Source organism: Penicillium bovifimosum, assembly GCF_028826915.1.
Source record: "Penicillium bovifimosum strain IBT 22155 chromosome Unknown utg000006l_segment0_segment0, whole genome shotgun sequence".
In the NCBI taxonomy this organism is placed as follows: Eukaryota; Fungi; Ascomycota; class Eurotiomycetes; order Eurotiales; family Aspergillaceae; genus Penicillium; species Penicillium bovifimosum.
In genome coordinates this window covers 1,704,624-1,718,775 of record NW_026622715.1, presented here as the reverse complement: position 1 = coordinate 1,718,775, position 14,152 = coordinate 1,704,624, and the positions used below count along the sequence as shown (strand labels likewise).

General features: G+C 50.7%; 6 protein-coding genes across 6 annotated transcripts; 3 read left to right on the top strand and 3 right to left on the bottom strand.

Moving 5' to 3' along the window:
- Positions 1–117: 117 nt before the first annotated feature.
- On the bottom strand, positions 118–411 carry N7515_008295 (uncharacterized protein; the record flags this gene model as incomplete). The annotated part of the gene is made up of 1 exon (XM_056669039.1): positions 118–411. One exon carries the CDS (start codon positions 409–411, stop codon positions 118–120), a length of 294 nt encoding a protein of 97 aa, XP_056518869.1.
- Positions 412–2,950: 2,539 nt separating this feature from the next.
- Positions 2,951–3,592, top strand: N7515_008294 (uncharacterized protein; the record flags this gene model as incomplete). Its single annotated transcript, XM_056669038.1, has 2 exons — positions 2,951–3,146; positions 3,168–3,592. 2 exons carry the CDS (start codon positions 2,951–2,953, stop codon positions 3,590–3,592), a joined length of 621 nt encoding a protein of 206 aa, XP_056518868.1.
- Positions 3,593–3,640: 48 nt separating this feature from the next.
- Positions 3,641–4,941, top strand: N7515_008293 (GAF domain-containing protein; the record flags this gene model as incomplete). Its single annotated transcript, XM_056669037.1, has 4 exons — positions 3,641–3,837; positions 4,182–4,277; positions 4,299–4,734; positions 4,831–4,941. 4 exons carry the CDS (start codon positions 3,641–3,643, stop codon positions 4,939–4,941), a joined length of 840 nt encoding a protein of 279 aa, XP_056518867.1.
- A 474-nt stretch (positions 4,942–5,415) lies between these two features.
- Positions 5,416–7,284, bottom strand: N7515_008292 (putative NAD+ kinase Utr1; the record flags this gene model as incomplete). Its single annotated transcript, XM_056669036.1, has 1 exon — positions 5,416–7,284. One exon carries the CDS (start codon positions 7,282–7,284, stop codon positions 5,416–5,418), a length of 1,869 nt encoding a protein of 622 aa, XP_056518866.1.
- A 935-nt stretch (positions 7,285–8,219) lies between these two features.
- N7515_008291 (putative exosome complex subunit Rrp46) lies at positions 8,220–9,023 on the bottom strand (the record flags this gene model as incomplete). Its single annotated transcript, XM_056669035.1, has 2 exons — positions 8,220–8,627; positions 8,694–9,023. The coding sequence occupies 2 exons, from the start codon at positions 9,021–9,023 to the stop codon at positions 8,220–8,222; spliced, it is 738 nt and encodes a 245-aa protein (XP_056518865.1).
- A 1,078-nt stretch (positions 9,024–10,101) lies between these two features.
- N7515_008290 (putative potassium/sodium P-type ATPase) lies at positions 10,102–13,514 on the top strand (the record flags this gene model as incomplete). Its single annotated transcript, XM_056669034.1, has 5 exons — positions 10,102–10,346; positions 10,404–10,530; positions 10,589–10,683; positions 10,741–12,631; positions 12,687–13,514. 5 exons carry the CDS (start codon positions 10,102–10,104, stop codon positions 13,512–13,514), a joined length of 3,186 nt encoding a protein of 1,061 aa, XP_056518864.1.
- Between the last annotated feature and the right edge of the window lie 638 nt (positions 13,515–14,152).

The following is a 14,152-nucleotide window of genomic DNA, read 5'->3' as shown; positions in this document are numbered from 1 at the left end:
GGTTACAATAGAGGAAGGAATTGTGAAGGTAAATGGTTTCAAGGAAAAATGGAAGTTGTATGGAAGAGACTAGTGAAGTCAAGATAGTCTTCCATTTTTCCTTAAAACCATTTACCTTCACAATTCCCCTCTATTGTAACCTCCCAGATCGAGAAGTTTACCCTGACCTTCATCACGCATTCTCATCATAGGGATGCGGACATCAAGGGTGAATTGGAAGAACTTTAGCACAAAGGTGGCCAACATCCCGAAGCCTTTACAGGGGAACTCGCCAACCACTTCCAACGACGCAATGAGGAAGAGAGAGCCCTTGACTACCTCAAAGCTCTTCAAACCTTTGCAGCGGAGAATCTTTGACACAGCCGGGACCTCCCTCAAACTCATGCCGACATCGTTGAACTCGCCAAACATTTGGGGGACATCAACAAGATCGCGAAAAGGAGCAGAAGCGAAAGTCCTCCGAAATCAAAGACGACGAGAGATCTTGAAGGTCATTCAGAAAAAGTAAGCTCGCAACCATGGAATTTCGTCAGACCTCCACGGAAAGAGGATAATTGGGACCGAATGGCGGTTCCTATCCAGGTTCTGGGTCGATTGCATGGTCTGATGGGCCATAAGGAAGAAGGATCTTTGCTCGTTCACTTTCGAAAACGTCAGCCATATCCTTGTTTTCAGATGGGAGTTCGCTTTCTCTTTTGAAGTCGTTTCGTTTTCGTCATCCCCCGCAATCCAAAGTTGGGATAACGCCTGTACGGTCGTGTAATCCGAAGCACGATTTCGATTCGCGAGAAAGTGGAAGCCCCATTCTACTTTCAATGACAACATTCGAAAGACCTCTCCATCTACTTGGCGTCGCCAGTCAACAACTTCTGGTTCGGTACGAGTATGACGACTAGCCGATTGAATATTGTCTCCACTCACAAATTTGTGACAACAAATTGAAATCGCGCTTCGGTTAATGCGATCGTTCAAGCGTTATCCTCACTTTGGACACGAGGGGATGATGAGAATGAAAAGTCTCCAGAAAGAGAAGCGATACCCAACTTCCCTCTGAAATCAAGGATGTGGCCGACGTTTTCAAAAGAGACTGAGGAAAGAATCTTCTTCATGGCTCATCAGACCATGCACTCGACACAGAGGACAGAAGCCCCCATTCAGTCCGATTCATCATCTTTCCGTGCACGAATTGAAGGTTCTGAAAGAGTATTTGGAAGATAATCTAGCAGCCGGTCGATTCGATCATCCAAGACACACGGGCATTGAGGCATTGAGAAAACCATGGAACGAAATACGAGAAACATATACCTACTTTCCGAACATGACGAGAAAGCTACTACATCCTTTCTCATCATGTTCGGAGAGAAAAGTAGAAGTTTCTTGTATCTCGTTCCATGGCTTTCCATCTCAATGCCTAAATTCCCGTGTGCCGGGATGTCGTGATTTCGACGAATGACTTCATTTCGTAGGTAGTGTATCAGGAACATATATCAATCCATGTATGTACACCAGTCCGTTGCCATTATCCATAATCCTGTTAGGTTGACGCCCGGGTTGTCGCTCGGGTTTTCTAGGTTGGATCTCTAGGTTGAATCCATGAGACGATCCCTGCTAGGTTGTTGCTTCACGAAGTTGTCGCATGGACTCATCATCCTCGAGTTCAGTAGTCGCCGTCAGAATCGGTTTGTTGTACCTTCTTTTTAAGGTATGAGATGCACCCGTCTTCGTTCTGTTTCAGTACATTGGTTGTTTATGCATGCAAACCTACAGGCCAAATGACTCGCGAAGGCCGATAGGATTATACTTGTACCAACTGGCGAATTTATGTTAGATATCCCATTTGAGCCTAAGGTTAATAGTTAGCATGCAGCTGGAGTGAAAATATCTCGACAAGAATGACGTGTAGGATTGTACACTTTACTACTGGTGATTAATGTATACATACAATTGGAAAGAATGAAGCTGAAGCTGATCAACATGTAGAAGACCAATCAACCAAGGGAAAGAGATAACTGGACAATTGCAGTTACACTGTTGTTGTACAATGACTTCAAAATCCGTAGAGTCAGCCTCTGTTCACGTCATTTCATTTACAAATATCCAGACCACCGAAAGGCCTCACACCCATCTCCTGCATAAACTGCTAAACTGTTACACAGACCCCATAAATCGTGTAACATGCGCCACGCTCCCCCGCTCCCTTAACCTTATCGTGCTGCCCAGTGCCCCGGTTAATCGCCACAACGACACCTAACCATTTACCATTTACCGAGCTTGAATAATTTGATCACATCACCATTAAATACAGCTAATAATCCAACCCAAATGCTTATGCACAATGACGCCCCCCACCATCTGAGCTCCCAGCCTCCCATATACCAAACCAACCAAGAAACCAACCTCAGCCCAAAGCCAACTGGCGGTCTGTTCGGCCCCCACCCCCAACACCAACCCAATCGTTAGTCTGTACCCCCACAGGACGCGCTAGATCGGCGCCAGATCTCAATATCGGTGAGCTGGGGTTTGTCCAAGTGTGTACTAGTTACACAATGAAACTGGACTTGGTGTTGAATTACTTCATGGCTCCTTTCGATGACGGACATGAGTATCGTGAATTTGATTCATGGAGCTCTGATTTGCTTTTATGCCCAGGCGCGTGATAGACGAAGTTGTTGTTCTCCCCCGTGGAGTTGGAGCTAAGAAAAGTTTATGCGGTAGTACAACATGCGGTATGGCGCGTAGCCAATTGGCGTTGGTGATGGCTAAGGTAGCTCGAATTGCTCCAGAAGAGATTTCATTGTTAAAGAATGTTTATAATAAGTACTAGTCTAACTCAGGGGCCTAGACTGTATTTCATCCATGGGATGTGGGGAGTTAGACTCTACTCTTACGTGTTTAAACTTCATCTTCATCACCAAACCCCCAGAGAGGACCTCACATTAAAGACGACATCATGTTCACCTCCTTCCTATTAGGCAGTGCAGTAGCCTACAACCTAGTCATGGTGATATACCGCCTCTATTTCCACAAACTGAGCAGATACCCAGGCCCACGTCTCGCCGCCGCAACAGGGCTCTACGAGATCTACTATTCCATCTGGGGCTCTGGGATATTCGAAGATGAAATTAACGAGATGCACCGGCTATATGGTACGTCATTTCACATTTGAGCCCGGCCCGGGATCACGACAGAATTCAAAGTTCATCAAAGTAACGCTCAGCCCTATGGAGTAGGTCCAGTCGTTCGGATCAACCCAGATGAAGTACACGTACAAGAACCAATCCTGACAGCCAGCGCTGTCGACGGCTGGATCAAAGGCACCCGGGTATTACAAGCAGGGTTTTACCATCCAAGGAACATGCGCCTTTTCCAGCTCAAGATCAACACGCCCTCCATCGCCCGGGTACGCTCTTTACTCAGAGTGGAGGTCAGCCATATTCTCAACGGGCTGCTCGAGAAGCATCAAATGCATAGATTGGTTAGCTCGCAGCTGAGACCATTCGTACATGCTCCGCCGTGTGAGGAGAAGGTTCAGCCACACGGAGAGAGTGAGGTTGAGGACGGAGATGCTCCGTGTTCGAAGTCTAAGGCCTAAGCTATCGATCTGACGCTTTTCTAACTTTTCTATCAAGCCTTCTACATCATGCATTGTTGGGTGGAGTCGCGGGGATGCGTGGCTTCTATTGTGAACGCCGAAGCGGAGATCGTTTCCTTCCCGAAGGAGCGGAATAAGGCTGTCCCATGGCTCGACAGGTACACCTGCTTATACGAGAAGTCTACCAAGAGTTCTCGAACAAAAATCGAACACGCCAAGAACGGGCCAAGAACAAGCAAACCAAAGTCAGAAAAACAAAGTTCCCCGGTCCGGGCTGTTTTAGGCATTTAATCGCCCCCGGCTTCTCGACCGAGTCGGCTTTTTCTTGGTTTTGCTGAATATTCAAGTTCACTAATCAACTTCCGACAATCTCGCGCTATATTACCTCCTCTCTCAATTCCCGTCCCTCCTTTCTACCGACAAGTCTCAATTCTAGCCAAAGAGTCGGAATCCTTCACAATGGTAAGTCCACAGCGCATCGCGCATCACCCATCACCCGATCCCTGCACATCACAATCGACCCGCCGATCCCCTTCAAATAGGAAGACGAAAGAGAACTAACAAAAATTCAAAAGCCTCACGCCGACAGCTCCTACTTCACACCCGGCGCAACAAAAGCCGAAGTCTACGAACAACTCCTCCTCTCAACAGAAGGTCTCCTCTCCGGCCAACGCAACTGGGTCAGGTAAGTACCATACCTCTCCAGCGCACGCTCCACCAAAAAAAACACCGCCGATCCTAACACAAATCTTCCAGTAACCTATCCAACGTCGCCTCCCTCCTCTGGCACGCCTACGCGACCCTACCCTCCCCCCTCTTCCTCCGTAAACTGGGCGGGCTTCTACATCCGCGATGACAAATTCCCCGTCCTCGCCTCGCCCGTCTCTTCCCCGCCGCTGCCCGGAGCGCCAGGCGCTGGCGGCGTAATCATCTCGACGACGTACGCGTCTTCGGAGAATCAGTTGCTGCTTCTGGGGCCATTCCAGGGGAAACCGGCTTGTCAGGAGATTCGGTTTGGGAAGGGGGTTTGTGGGACTGCGGCGGCGAAGGGGGAGACAGTGCTGGTGGATGATGTAGAGAAGTTTCCCGGTCATATTGCTTGTGATGCGGAGAGTAAGAGTGAGATTGTTGTGCCGATTTTGGTAAATGGAGAGGTTGGTTTTCCCTTCTTTCTGACTTTCCCCCGGTCCGAGGTACAGGTTGTTTGGGGCACATTGCTGACACTGAGATTGGATTAGACTGTTGCCATTATTGACGTCGATTGCGCTGAGACTAGTGGGTTTGATGAGGAGGATAAGAAGTACCTTGAGAAGTTGGCTGGACTTTTGGCGGAGAGTTGTGATTGGTGATGAATGCTGGATGGGTTTTTAAAAGTTAAATAATGGGTATGATTTATATGGCTGCGAATAGAATTGTTTAATGTACTAGAGATAATACTACTTGATCAAACTCAATCCATTAATAGGACATCTGTAGAATGTACCGGCGATCGGCCTTAGACAGTCTAAAGCAAATCACAAGCACAGGACTTCCCACGAGGTATTTGCAGAAGAGTTCCAGCCAAAACAATTCAATGCCGATGATCAGCCTCAATAGAAGAAGACAACAAGAATCATCCGTACACATAGATTCAACAAGGTCGTAGCGAGAGTCAATGCAGATGATTCTCTGCTCCAGATACACAAATGAAGACACAATGCAAGCCAAACGCCGACCATATGACGCCGAACTCGCAAACCGAGTAGCCAGTACCCAAACACCATCCAGCCGAAAAAAGGTATAGAACACAAAGGAAAAGAAATCGCTAAGCACAAAAGAGAAGGTCACATATTGAGCAAGCTCATCTGTCGCCGCATAGGATTAGGCGAGAGAGAATCCCCGTCTTCACTGGGCCCAATACCGCTATCCGTACCACCGATCCCGGTATCAGTGTCGATATCCCACTGCTCATCTTCCTCGTTCAGCTCAGCTTCGAGATCAGCGCCGCCCCAGCTCTTCTGGATGGCGCCACGGGTGTTCCAGCGCAGAGCGCGCTGGACGCTCGTGAACCACTCGTTGTTGTTGGAAACGACCGTGGGGAAGGGGTACTGGCTGGCTTCGACGGTGACGTAGTCGCCTTGGCGGAGTTCCACGCGGCCCTTGCCGTCGAAAGAGCAGTAGGCGGTGGAGCGGGAGGAGTTGGGGACTGCGATGCGGAGGAGATGCGAGTCTGAAAGGACCATCGGGCGGAAGGAGAGGGTGTGCGGGCAGATGGGGGTGAGGAGGATGCCCGGGATGGAGGGGTGCATGAGGGAGCCGCCGGCAGATAGGGAATAGGCGGTGGAGCCTGTGGGCGTGGAGAAGATGCAGCCGTCGGCTTGAACGACGGTTAGGAGTTCATCGTCGGCGTAGAGCTCTAGATTTGATACGTAAGGGGAAGGCCCGCGGTCGATGACGAGCTCGTTTAGCACTTCGAATTGCTCGCCTTCCTCAACGGCGCCCGCTTCTGCGCCCTTGCTTCGGTCTTTCCGGTACACGGTGCAGGTGAATCGCATGCGCAGGTTGACGCGCATGCCTACCTCGCCCATGACGGCGTTGAGCTGTGCCTTGTGGTCGGCGAATTCGAAGTTGGTAAGGAAGCCGAGACTGCCTAGTGAGAAGCAGAGCACGGGTGGGACCACGCGCTGGAAGAGCCATGATGTGAAAAGAACGGTTCCATCACCGCCAAGTGTCAGCACCAAGTCGAACTTATCGGGTGATGTCCAACAGAGATCTGGTGTCCAGAAATGTAACATCTGCGCGAACATCGGGTCTTTTTGCAGCAGCCCGGGAGTGTCAAATCGTTTCGAATTCCGCAGCTTTGCATCGACGTAGACATTTACACCTAGCTTGTTCCCATATCTCGGGGTCGAAAGCAGCCACTCGGCAACTTCCCGGGTCAAGTGTACCAGACTGTTATCACGGGCCTTGGTCACGATCATGACATTTCGCACCGCCCGTTTGATAGGCCTCCGCTGTAGCTGCTTCGACACTTCGCGGACTCCAGTTGCAGTCTGCACTAATCGCGAATGTGACAGCCACTCATCGTCGGCGATCTCCTCCAACACCTTTTTGATATTGACGGCATCATCGAACCGCTGATGGAAATAACATGGTGATTGCAGTACTAGACGGGCCGTTGCCGGCGATCGGTCAAGATACCCACTCAATTGGAGATTTGACAGTGCGGTCGAGAGGTTTTGTGAGGAAGCACTGCGCCGGTGGTCGGAAGGCGGGGAAGCCTGGGTGGATTTGCTCGCGAGCTTCGTCGCCAGGGAACTCGCCGACATATTATTATTGGCAAGAAGTGACGGCCGAGATGCCAGAGCTTTCAAAAGGGTCTGTCGCGGAATACAGTCGGTCGACAATGCTTTCTTGGATCGCGACTGAGTCGACTTCCGACGAAACGGGCGCAAAGACGCGGAAGGCAGCGACCAGCCTGTAGCTTCCTCTTGAACCGGTTCAAATGATTGCACAGGCAGAGCACTGGTTCCTAGAGGGTCTCCTAGAGGGTCTCGGCGAGATTCGTTGGGGGAGGAAGGTTCTAGGTTGAAGGCATAATCGCGGAGGAGGGCCGTGGATGTTGACGGTGGGGCATTGGCGGGAGATGGAGAGGGGTGAGATGGGGTTGCTGTCGAACTCGATATATCCGACAGAGGTTCGCTGGAAGCCATCGGCTCTTGCGGCAGGTGAATAAGGCAGATAATCAACCGAGAATAATCCAAAAAGGAGTCGGATGTAACGGAGTTTGGGGGTCCGAGTCAGAGCTGTTCCGATTCCCTTTTGGGGTGGACCCAGTTGGAGAGGAAATATTGGTTCTAGCGTATTCCACGATATGTCGACAGGGATGAATGAGTATGATGAGTATGATGAGATTCAGGAGATGTGATATTCTTAGATTTTCCAGACAAGGATCAAGGATAAAGAGGAAAGAGATTGGGGGCGGGAGAAAACATCACGGACCTCTCGATCCAGAGTTCGAGTTCCCGTGAGATTACCATGATTTTATTAGTGAACTAGCGAGTCTGACAGTCTGACAGGAGTAGCCAAATACGTTCATACCTGCATGGTTCTGTGGCTCAGATAATGACGTCTACACATGTCCCTTCGGTTACGGCTAGGAATAGTTCGGTCTCGGTTATTTGATATTCTCTCTGTTTACGAGATCGATGAGATCGATCTCGGTATCCCTTCCACTAACTCCGTGGGCTATCTAACTGTCTGCTTCAGCCAGTCTGTCGTTCTGACTGTCCACTAACCCAATCAAGGTATGGCAATCAAATGTTCCATACAAAGAGCCCGCTAGGGCCCCGACCGGAGACCCAACAGCTGGGAACCCGAAAACAAGCCTTATATGCAGCAGGGCTATCGCTTGAGGCAGTGGGACGAAGCATCGCATACATGCAGTGGAAGTCAGGTGATGTGGTGTTTGCTGGGTGTGGCACTCAATCAGCTGTCTTTGTGGCACCGTCGCATCCCCGGGAGGAGGGGAGATATAGCGGATGCCCCGCGAAAATCATATGCCGAAGAGAAGGAAGGGTGCGACCGGCACAACGCACTGATAAATCCGGTGTCTCTGGCTCTCCGCAGATTTGTAGGGCTGTCCACTTCAGATAGAGTCAAGCTTGTAGGCGTAGTCGCTGTAGATCTGATCCTCCACCGCCTCCCGGATGAGACCGTGCAAGCTTGCACTGGCGGCTCCTTCGCCCATAGTGACGTCGCCGTCGGCGCTGGCTGTACCCTGGCAGACGGAGAGTGCGCGCTGGTGGACAAGCTCCCAAGTATCAAAGTCAAATCTGCCTTCGCTCTCATTAAGTAAAAGGTGCCCCTTCGAGGAGATAGCGAACACATGAAGTGACACAGAAGCCTTAGCGGCAGTCGGAGAGGGGTCCCGCACGATATCACCAGTCTTGGTTACACCGAAAAGGGCGGCGGAGAAGGTCATCGACAGAGGGACGGAGGCGGATATCATGGAAAGCAAGGCGGCATGGAGGAGAGATGGGAGAATTGTGAGGTACTAAGATAGGTCAGTGGACAGTCCAAGGTCATAAAGGGCAGGGCTTAAGAAGTGTGCGATACTCACAGAGTCACCACGGTCCATATTCTCTCCTCCGGCGATAGCCAATGTGATGATCACACCGCGACGGGGAAAGCCTTTCTCCCGACCCAGGACCACCTTCCCTAGCACCGACCGCAAGATTCCTTCCACATATCTTTCAGCCACGCCGGCGGTGGTAGTACCAGGTTTGACGAATACTTCGACGGTAGCTTCTTCGGGTTTCAATGCATCGCGGCGTGCTGGGAGCTCAACGGGACCGTTGACGGCACCCAAGATGTTGTAGCCTGTCGCTGGGCATTTGTATGCTGCCGAACCATCGGGGCGGTTTAATTGTGAGAGAATGGGTGAGACCATTCTGACGGGAATAGAAACAGAAATAGATTGACTGTGAAGCTGAAGTTTGTGTTGGAGTCGAAAGGTACAAAAGTTGTCTCCGGCTGCGATTTTTCATCGACATGCGGGCCGCTGTTTGATTGGCTGTTTGGGTTGGGCTTGTACTCGGTACTTTGTTCGTCGCCGATCAATCATATACTTCTGTGGTACTGGCTACATTGATTATTTGTTTGCTTCTGTTTATTCTTTTATCTTTACTACACCTGAGGTTGTGAACTTCCCCACGTTGTCTTCATCGGGTAGCCTACGATCTCTGACTATGATGACTCTGCTGACATCCCAAATCCATTACCGATTCCTATAGGTCCCCCCGTGAGTGGACGTGTCAGTTCCAAGATGCTGAGGGCTTGGAATATGGACCATCCAATGAGCCGAATGATTGGCAAGGCGACTATGCATTATGGTCGAATGTGCATAGAGAGATGCAGTCATGGACTCTTCGGAACCACAGAAGAAGAGGATTTCGATATCTTTTACTCCGTACACCTGGCTCTTTTACCTCTGACAAACGTTAAGCCTAGGTTGCAGCCAAAGTACGAACGGCACCAGGCCGATAGCCGGCAGCAGATCAACACAAATCCAGGAATAGCACGCCACGACTGCCTAGATGTGGCTTCTCCCCCGGACTGGACGGCATCCAATCCTGATGCAAGGATAATATGGTCCTAAGATCTGACTGGCCACGAAACCGGGATTGTTTGGCAACTCCCGTCGGCGCCCAGAAGAAGCCAAGCATTTCCGATCAGTCGCCCCAATGACAAGTTGACTTCATGGGGGGAATAGAGAGCATACCCCCTCATGGTTACCAAGATAATTGGCAACCCCCTCTTTTGGATGCAAGCGAGCATGTGCTCTCTTGGAGGTGCATTGTTTCCTCACATACAAATTCGCATTTCTAGTTGCTTCAGTCTTGCTACTTCCACTCCCCCCTCTAGTACAGACCTTCTTTTTTTTCCCACTTACTCTAAACGTTGCTATTCAGGGGATTCTAAGATCGTCTAGATTGTTCCAACCCGTTTTTTTGACTTCATCTTCTTGAATGGGCATAGATTTAACCCCCGATGTCGAGGAATCGACAGAGCCTCCTATATGTGGTTTACCCGAAAACAACCACCATGTGACTCGCTGTTTAGAAGCTAAGCCCTGCGATATCGACGAAAAGCCTATATCGCGTGCGACGGACGCCTCTGCGCCCTCTGAACCCGGGGTAGATAGAGAGCCCGACCAAGACGCTCATCTTATAGAACCATCCGAACTCGCGGATCTCCTCGAGACTGATCTCAAGTACGTCAATGGCTGCATCAAATCCCTACTAGACACTTAATTGACACTCTGATTCAGTGCTGGACTCTCAAGCATCGAAGCGGCCTCCCGCCTCCAGCGCGATGGTCCGAATACCGTGCGTGAGATGGAGGGTGTCTCCATCTGGGGGATACTGCTAAGGCAGGTGTCAAACAGCTTGACTCTAGTATGTTCAATGCTATCCATCCAATTTACCCCAACATGACATTACTGACACAGTCGAGGTCCTTCTCATTACCATGGCCCTCTCTTTCGGAATCGACGATTACATCGAAGGTGGTGTCATCACCGCAGTGATTGTCCTGAACATCGTGGTAGGGTAAGTACTTCGAACATCAAACTTCATACATTACCCGAGCTAAGCGTTACGTCCCAGCTTTGTACAAGATTACCGCGCCGAAAAGACAATCCTTTCGCTGCACCGTCTGTCTGCCCCAATATGCAAGGTTCTCCGAGATGGCCGAGTCACCTCTGTCAAAGCCGAGTCATTGGTCGTCGGGGATATCGTCCAGCTAACAGTCGGGGACATCGTCCCTGCCGACCTGCGCTTGTTCGATGGTATGAATGCCTCGATGGACGAAGCACTTCTGACAGGCGAATCACTGCCTATCCTCAAGACACCTCATGTAACGCTACTATTGCCTGATACTCCCATCGGCGATCGGACCAATATGGCCTATTCAGGCTGCAGCACAACCCAAGGTCGAGCAGAGGGGATAGTCACTGCGACAGGGATGAACACCGAAGTCGGCAAGATCGCGCAGCTACTCCAAACACAGCCCAGCCATGGCGACTCGAGCCGTCTCGTTACGGCGGCGAAAAAAGTGAAGGCATTTGTCATGAATGTGCTGGGCCTCGTCGGTACGCCGTTGCAAGTGAAATTGAGCAAATTCGCACTCCTACTTTTCGGACTGGCAATTCTGCTCGCCATTATCGTCTTCTCAGTCAACAAATGGGACGTACAAGGCGAGGTCCTCATCTACGGCATTTGTGTTGCTGTTGCAGTCATCCCGGAATCATTGATTGCCGTCCTTACTATCACCATCGCCGTGGGTACAAAAGCAATGGCCAGGGGAAATGTCATCGTCCGCAAACTCCAGTGTCTTGAAGCAGTCGGTGGTGTTACGAACATCTGTTCCGATAAGACTGGCACCTTAACCCAGGGAAAGATGATTGCTCGCTCGGCCTGGATCCCGGGCGCTGGGACTTTGACCGTGAGCCAGACGACAGATCCATTCGATCCAACCAGCGGATTGGTGCAACTGGATGAGATCGACTGGAGTTCCAATCAACCTATCGAGGATAATCCCGCGCTACATATCTTCCTACGAGCGCTGGCACTCTGCAACCTCTCGGTTATCCACCACGACAATCAAGTATGGAGTACTGTGGGTGAGCCAACGGAAATCGCTCTCCACGTTCTTGCTTTGAGATTCGATTTCGGAAAGAGTTCCGTCATGAAGAGTCGTCAACTTCAATTACACACTGAGTATCCTTTCGATTCGGCCATCAAGAAGATGACCGTCGTCTATGATAACTTGCGTGATGGGACCAAAGAGGTATACACCAAAGGTGCACCGGAGACAATCATCCCTCATCTCGACCTTGCCGAAAAGGAAAAGCAAGGCATACGAGACACTGCCGACCGGATGGCCGGCGAAGGACTCCGCGTGCTGTGCATCGCATACAAAACAGCCCCAGTCGACGCCGAGGACCAGGTATCCCCACGTAGCTCAGCCGAATCAAGCCTCCGCTTCGGTGGTCTGGTAGGACTCTACGATCCCCCGCGCGTCGAAACAGCCTCCGCCGTGCGCAAATGTCAAATGGCCGGCATCACAGTCCACATGCTTACCGGCGATCATATCAAGACAGCCACGGCAATTGCAGCAGAAGTGGGTATTCTCGACCGCGTCGCGGCCGTTGTCAAATCCAGTAGGCTGGTCATGGCTGCAGACGAATTCGACAAATTGACCGACGATGAAATCGATGCCATTGAGGAACTCCCTCTCGTCATCGCTCGCTGTAGCCCTGCGACCAAGGTGCGGATGGTGGACGCCATGCACCGTCGTCAGGCATTCTGCGTCATGACGGGCGACGGGGTGAATGACTCGCCTGCTCTGAAAAGAGCCGATGTGGGTATAGCCATGGGGAAAAATGGCAGCGATGTTGCGAAGGAGGCGGCCGATATGGTTTTGACGGATGATAATTTCTCGTCTATTGTCAAGGCTGTTGAAGAAGGTAGACGGCTTTTCGATAATATTCAAAAGGTAAAGACCCTCGTCTGAACTTCCCCTATACATCCATTCACTGACACAAATCTAGTTCCTCATGCATCTCCTCATCTCAAACATCGCCCAAGTAATCCTCCTCCTAATCGCCCTGGCCTTCAAAGACGCCGGAGGCGACTCAGTCTTCCCCTTATCCCCCCTAGAAATCCTCTGGGCCAACCTCGTCACATCCTCCTTCCTAGCCGTCGGTCTTGGCCTCGAAGAAGCCCAACCAGACATAATGTACAGACCACCCCACGATCTCCGCATCGGCGTCTTCACGTGCGAACTCATCGTCGACAAAATGATCTACGGCACCTTCATGGGCACACTCTGTCTAATCTCGTTCGTCTGCGTGATCTACGCAGCCGGATCGGGGACTTCATCACTAGGCGAAGGATGTAACTCAGGCTACAACCCAAGCTGCGAAGCTGTATTCCGCGCTCGCGCTACAACGTACGCGACACTAACCTTCCTCCTGCTTGTTACTGCTTGGGAAGTGAAGCACTTCTCTCGGTCTCTTTTTAACATGGATCCGATGCGGAGCTCTAAGGTCTCGGTCTTCTCGACGCTCTGGCGGAACAGGTTCCTGTTTTGGGCGGTTATGGCTGGATTCGTTATTGCGTTTCCGGTTATCTATATCCCTGTGATTAACCAGCTGGTCTTTAAACATCATGGTATTACTTGGGAGTGGGGTGTTGTTCTTGGGTGTACGGCTGTTTACTTGGGCTGTGTTGAGAGCTGGAAGGCTCTGAAACGGGCGTTTGGGATTGGAAGTGGGAAGAATGCTACTCTTACCCTCCAAGACGCTGAGATGCGTGCTGGCTTGGTTACTCCGTCGCCTCTTTCGTCGAGTGCGAATGGCAGTGTGGAGCTGAAGTGATTTTTGGATAGTTTTGGTTCTTATCTGGCTGATTCAACATCATGTCGGCCGTCTGTTCGGGGTCCGCAAGGCGTTCAACACGCTTTTATTCATCTATTCTAGTCATTGAGTTGTTTGTTGCCAGAATGAGTTTGATTTGAGTATTCTTGATTAACTAGCGTAGACTGCTTAGAGCTGGGACATTTCTAGGTAGGTACTGCATCAGTCAAGCATAACACGGAGCCATCAGCGTAGAGGTAAACTAAGTGTAAACGTCCACGGAAGAATTGTATATGATCGTCTTTCCTCCCGCAATGAGGCTTTGGAGGAATTCTCAATTCAGGCCCCTATGGACCCATTCCAGCGAGGTTGCAACTTTTTAGTTTTTAGATCGACCTCGATGCTTGGTTGTCTCTTCTCTTCCCTCGCCACATCATCCAGCGTCAGTGGGTGGTGTGAGGCTGCCTCACATACTTTGACATTAGTGCATAGGGCCATAACCCGCTGGATCAACGTGCGAACCTCTTCCCCAAGCCCAGCAACTACTTCGGTGTTTGAGCTGGGGCAGAGAATCGCAGCAATCTCTTGTTGCTGACTGGTAGCTTCCTGGGCTGCCCAATTATTCTTGATATAGGACTGGCCACCCCACTGGACTTTTC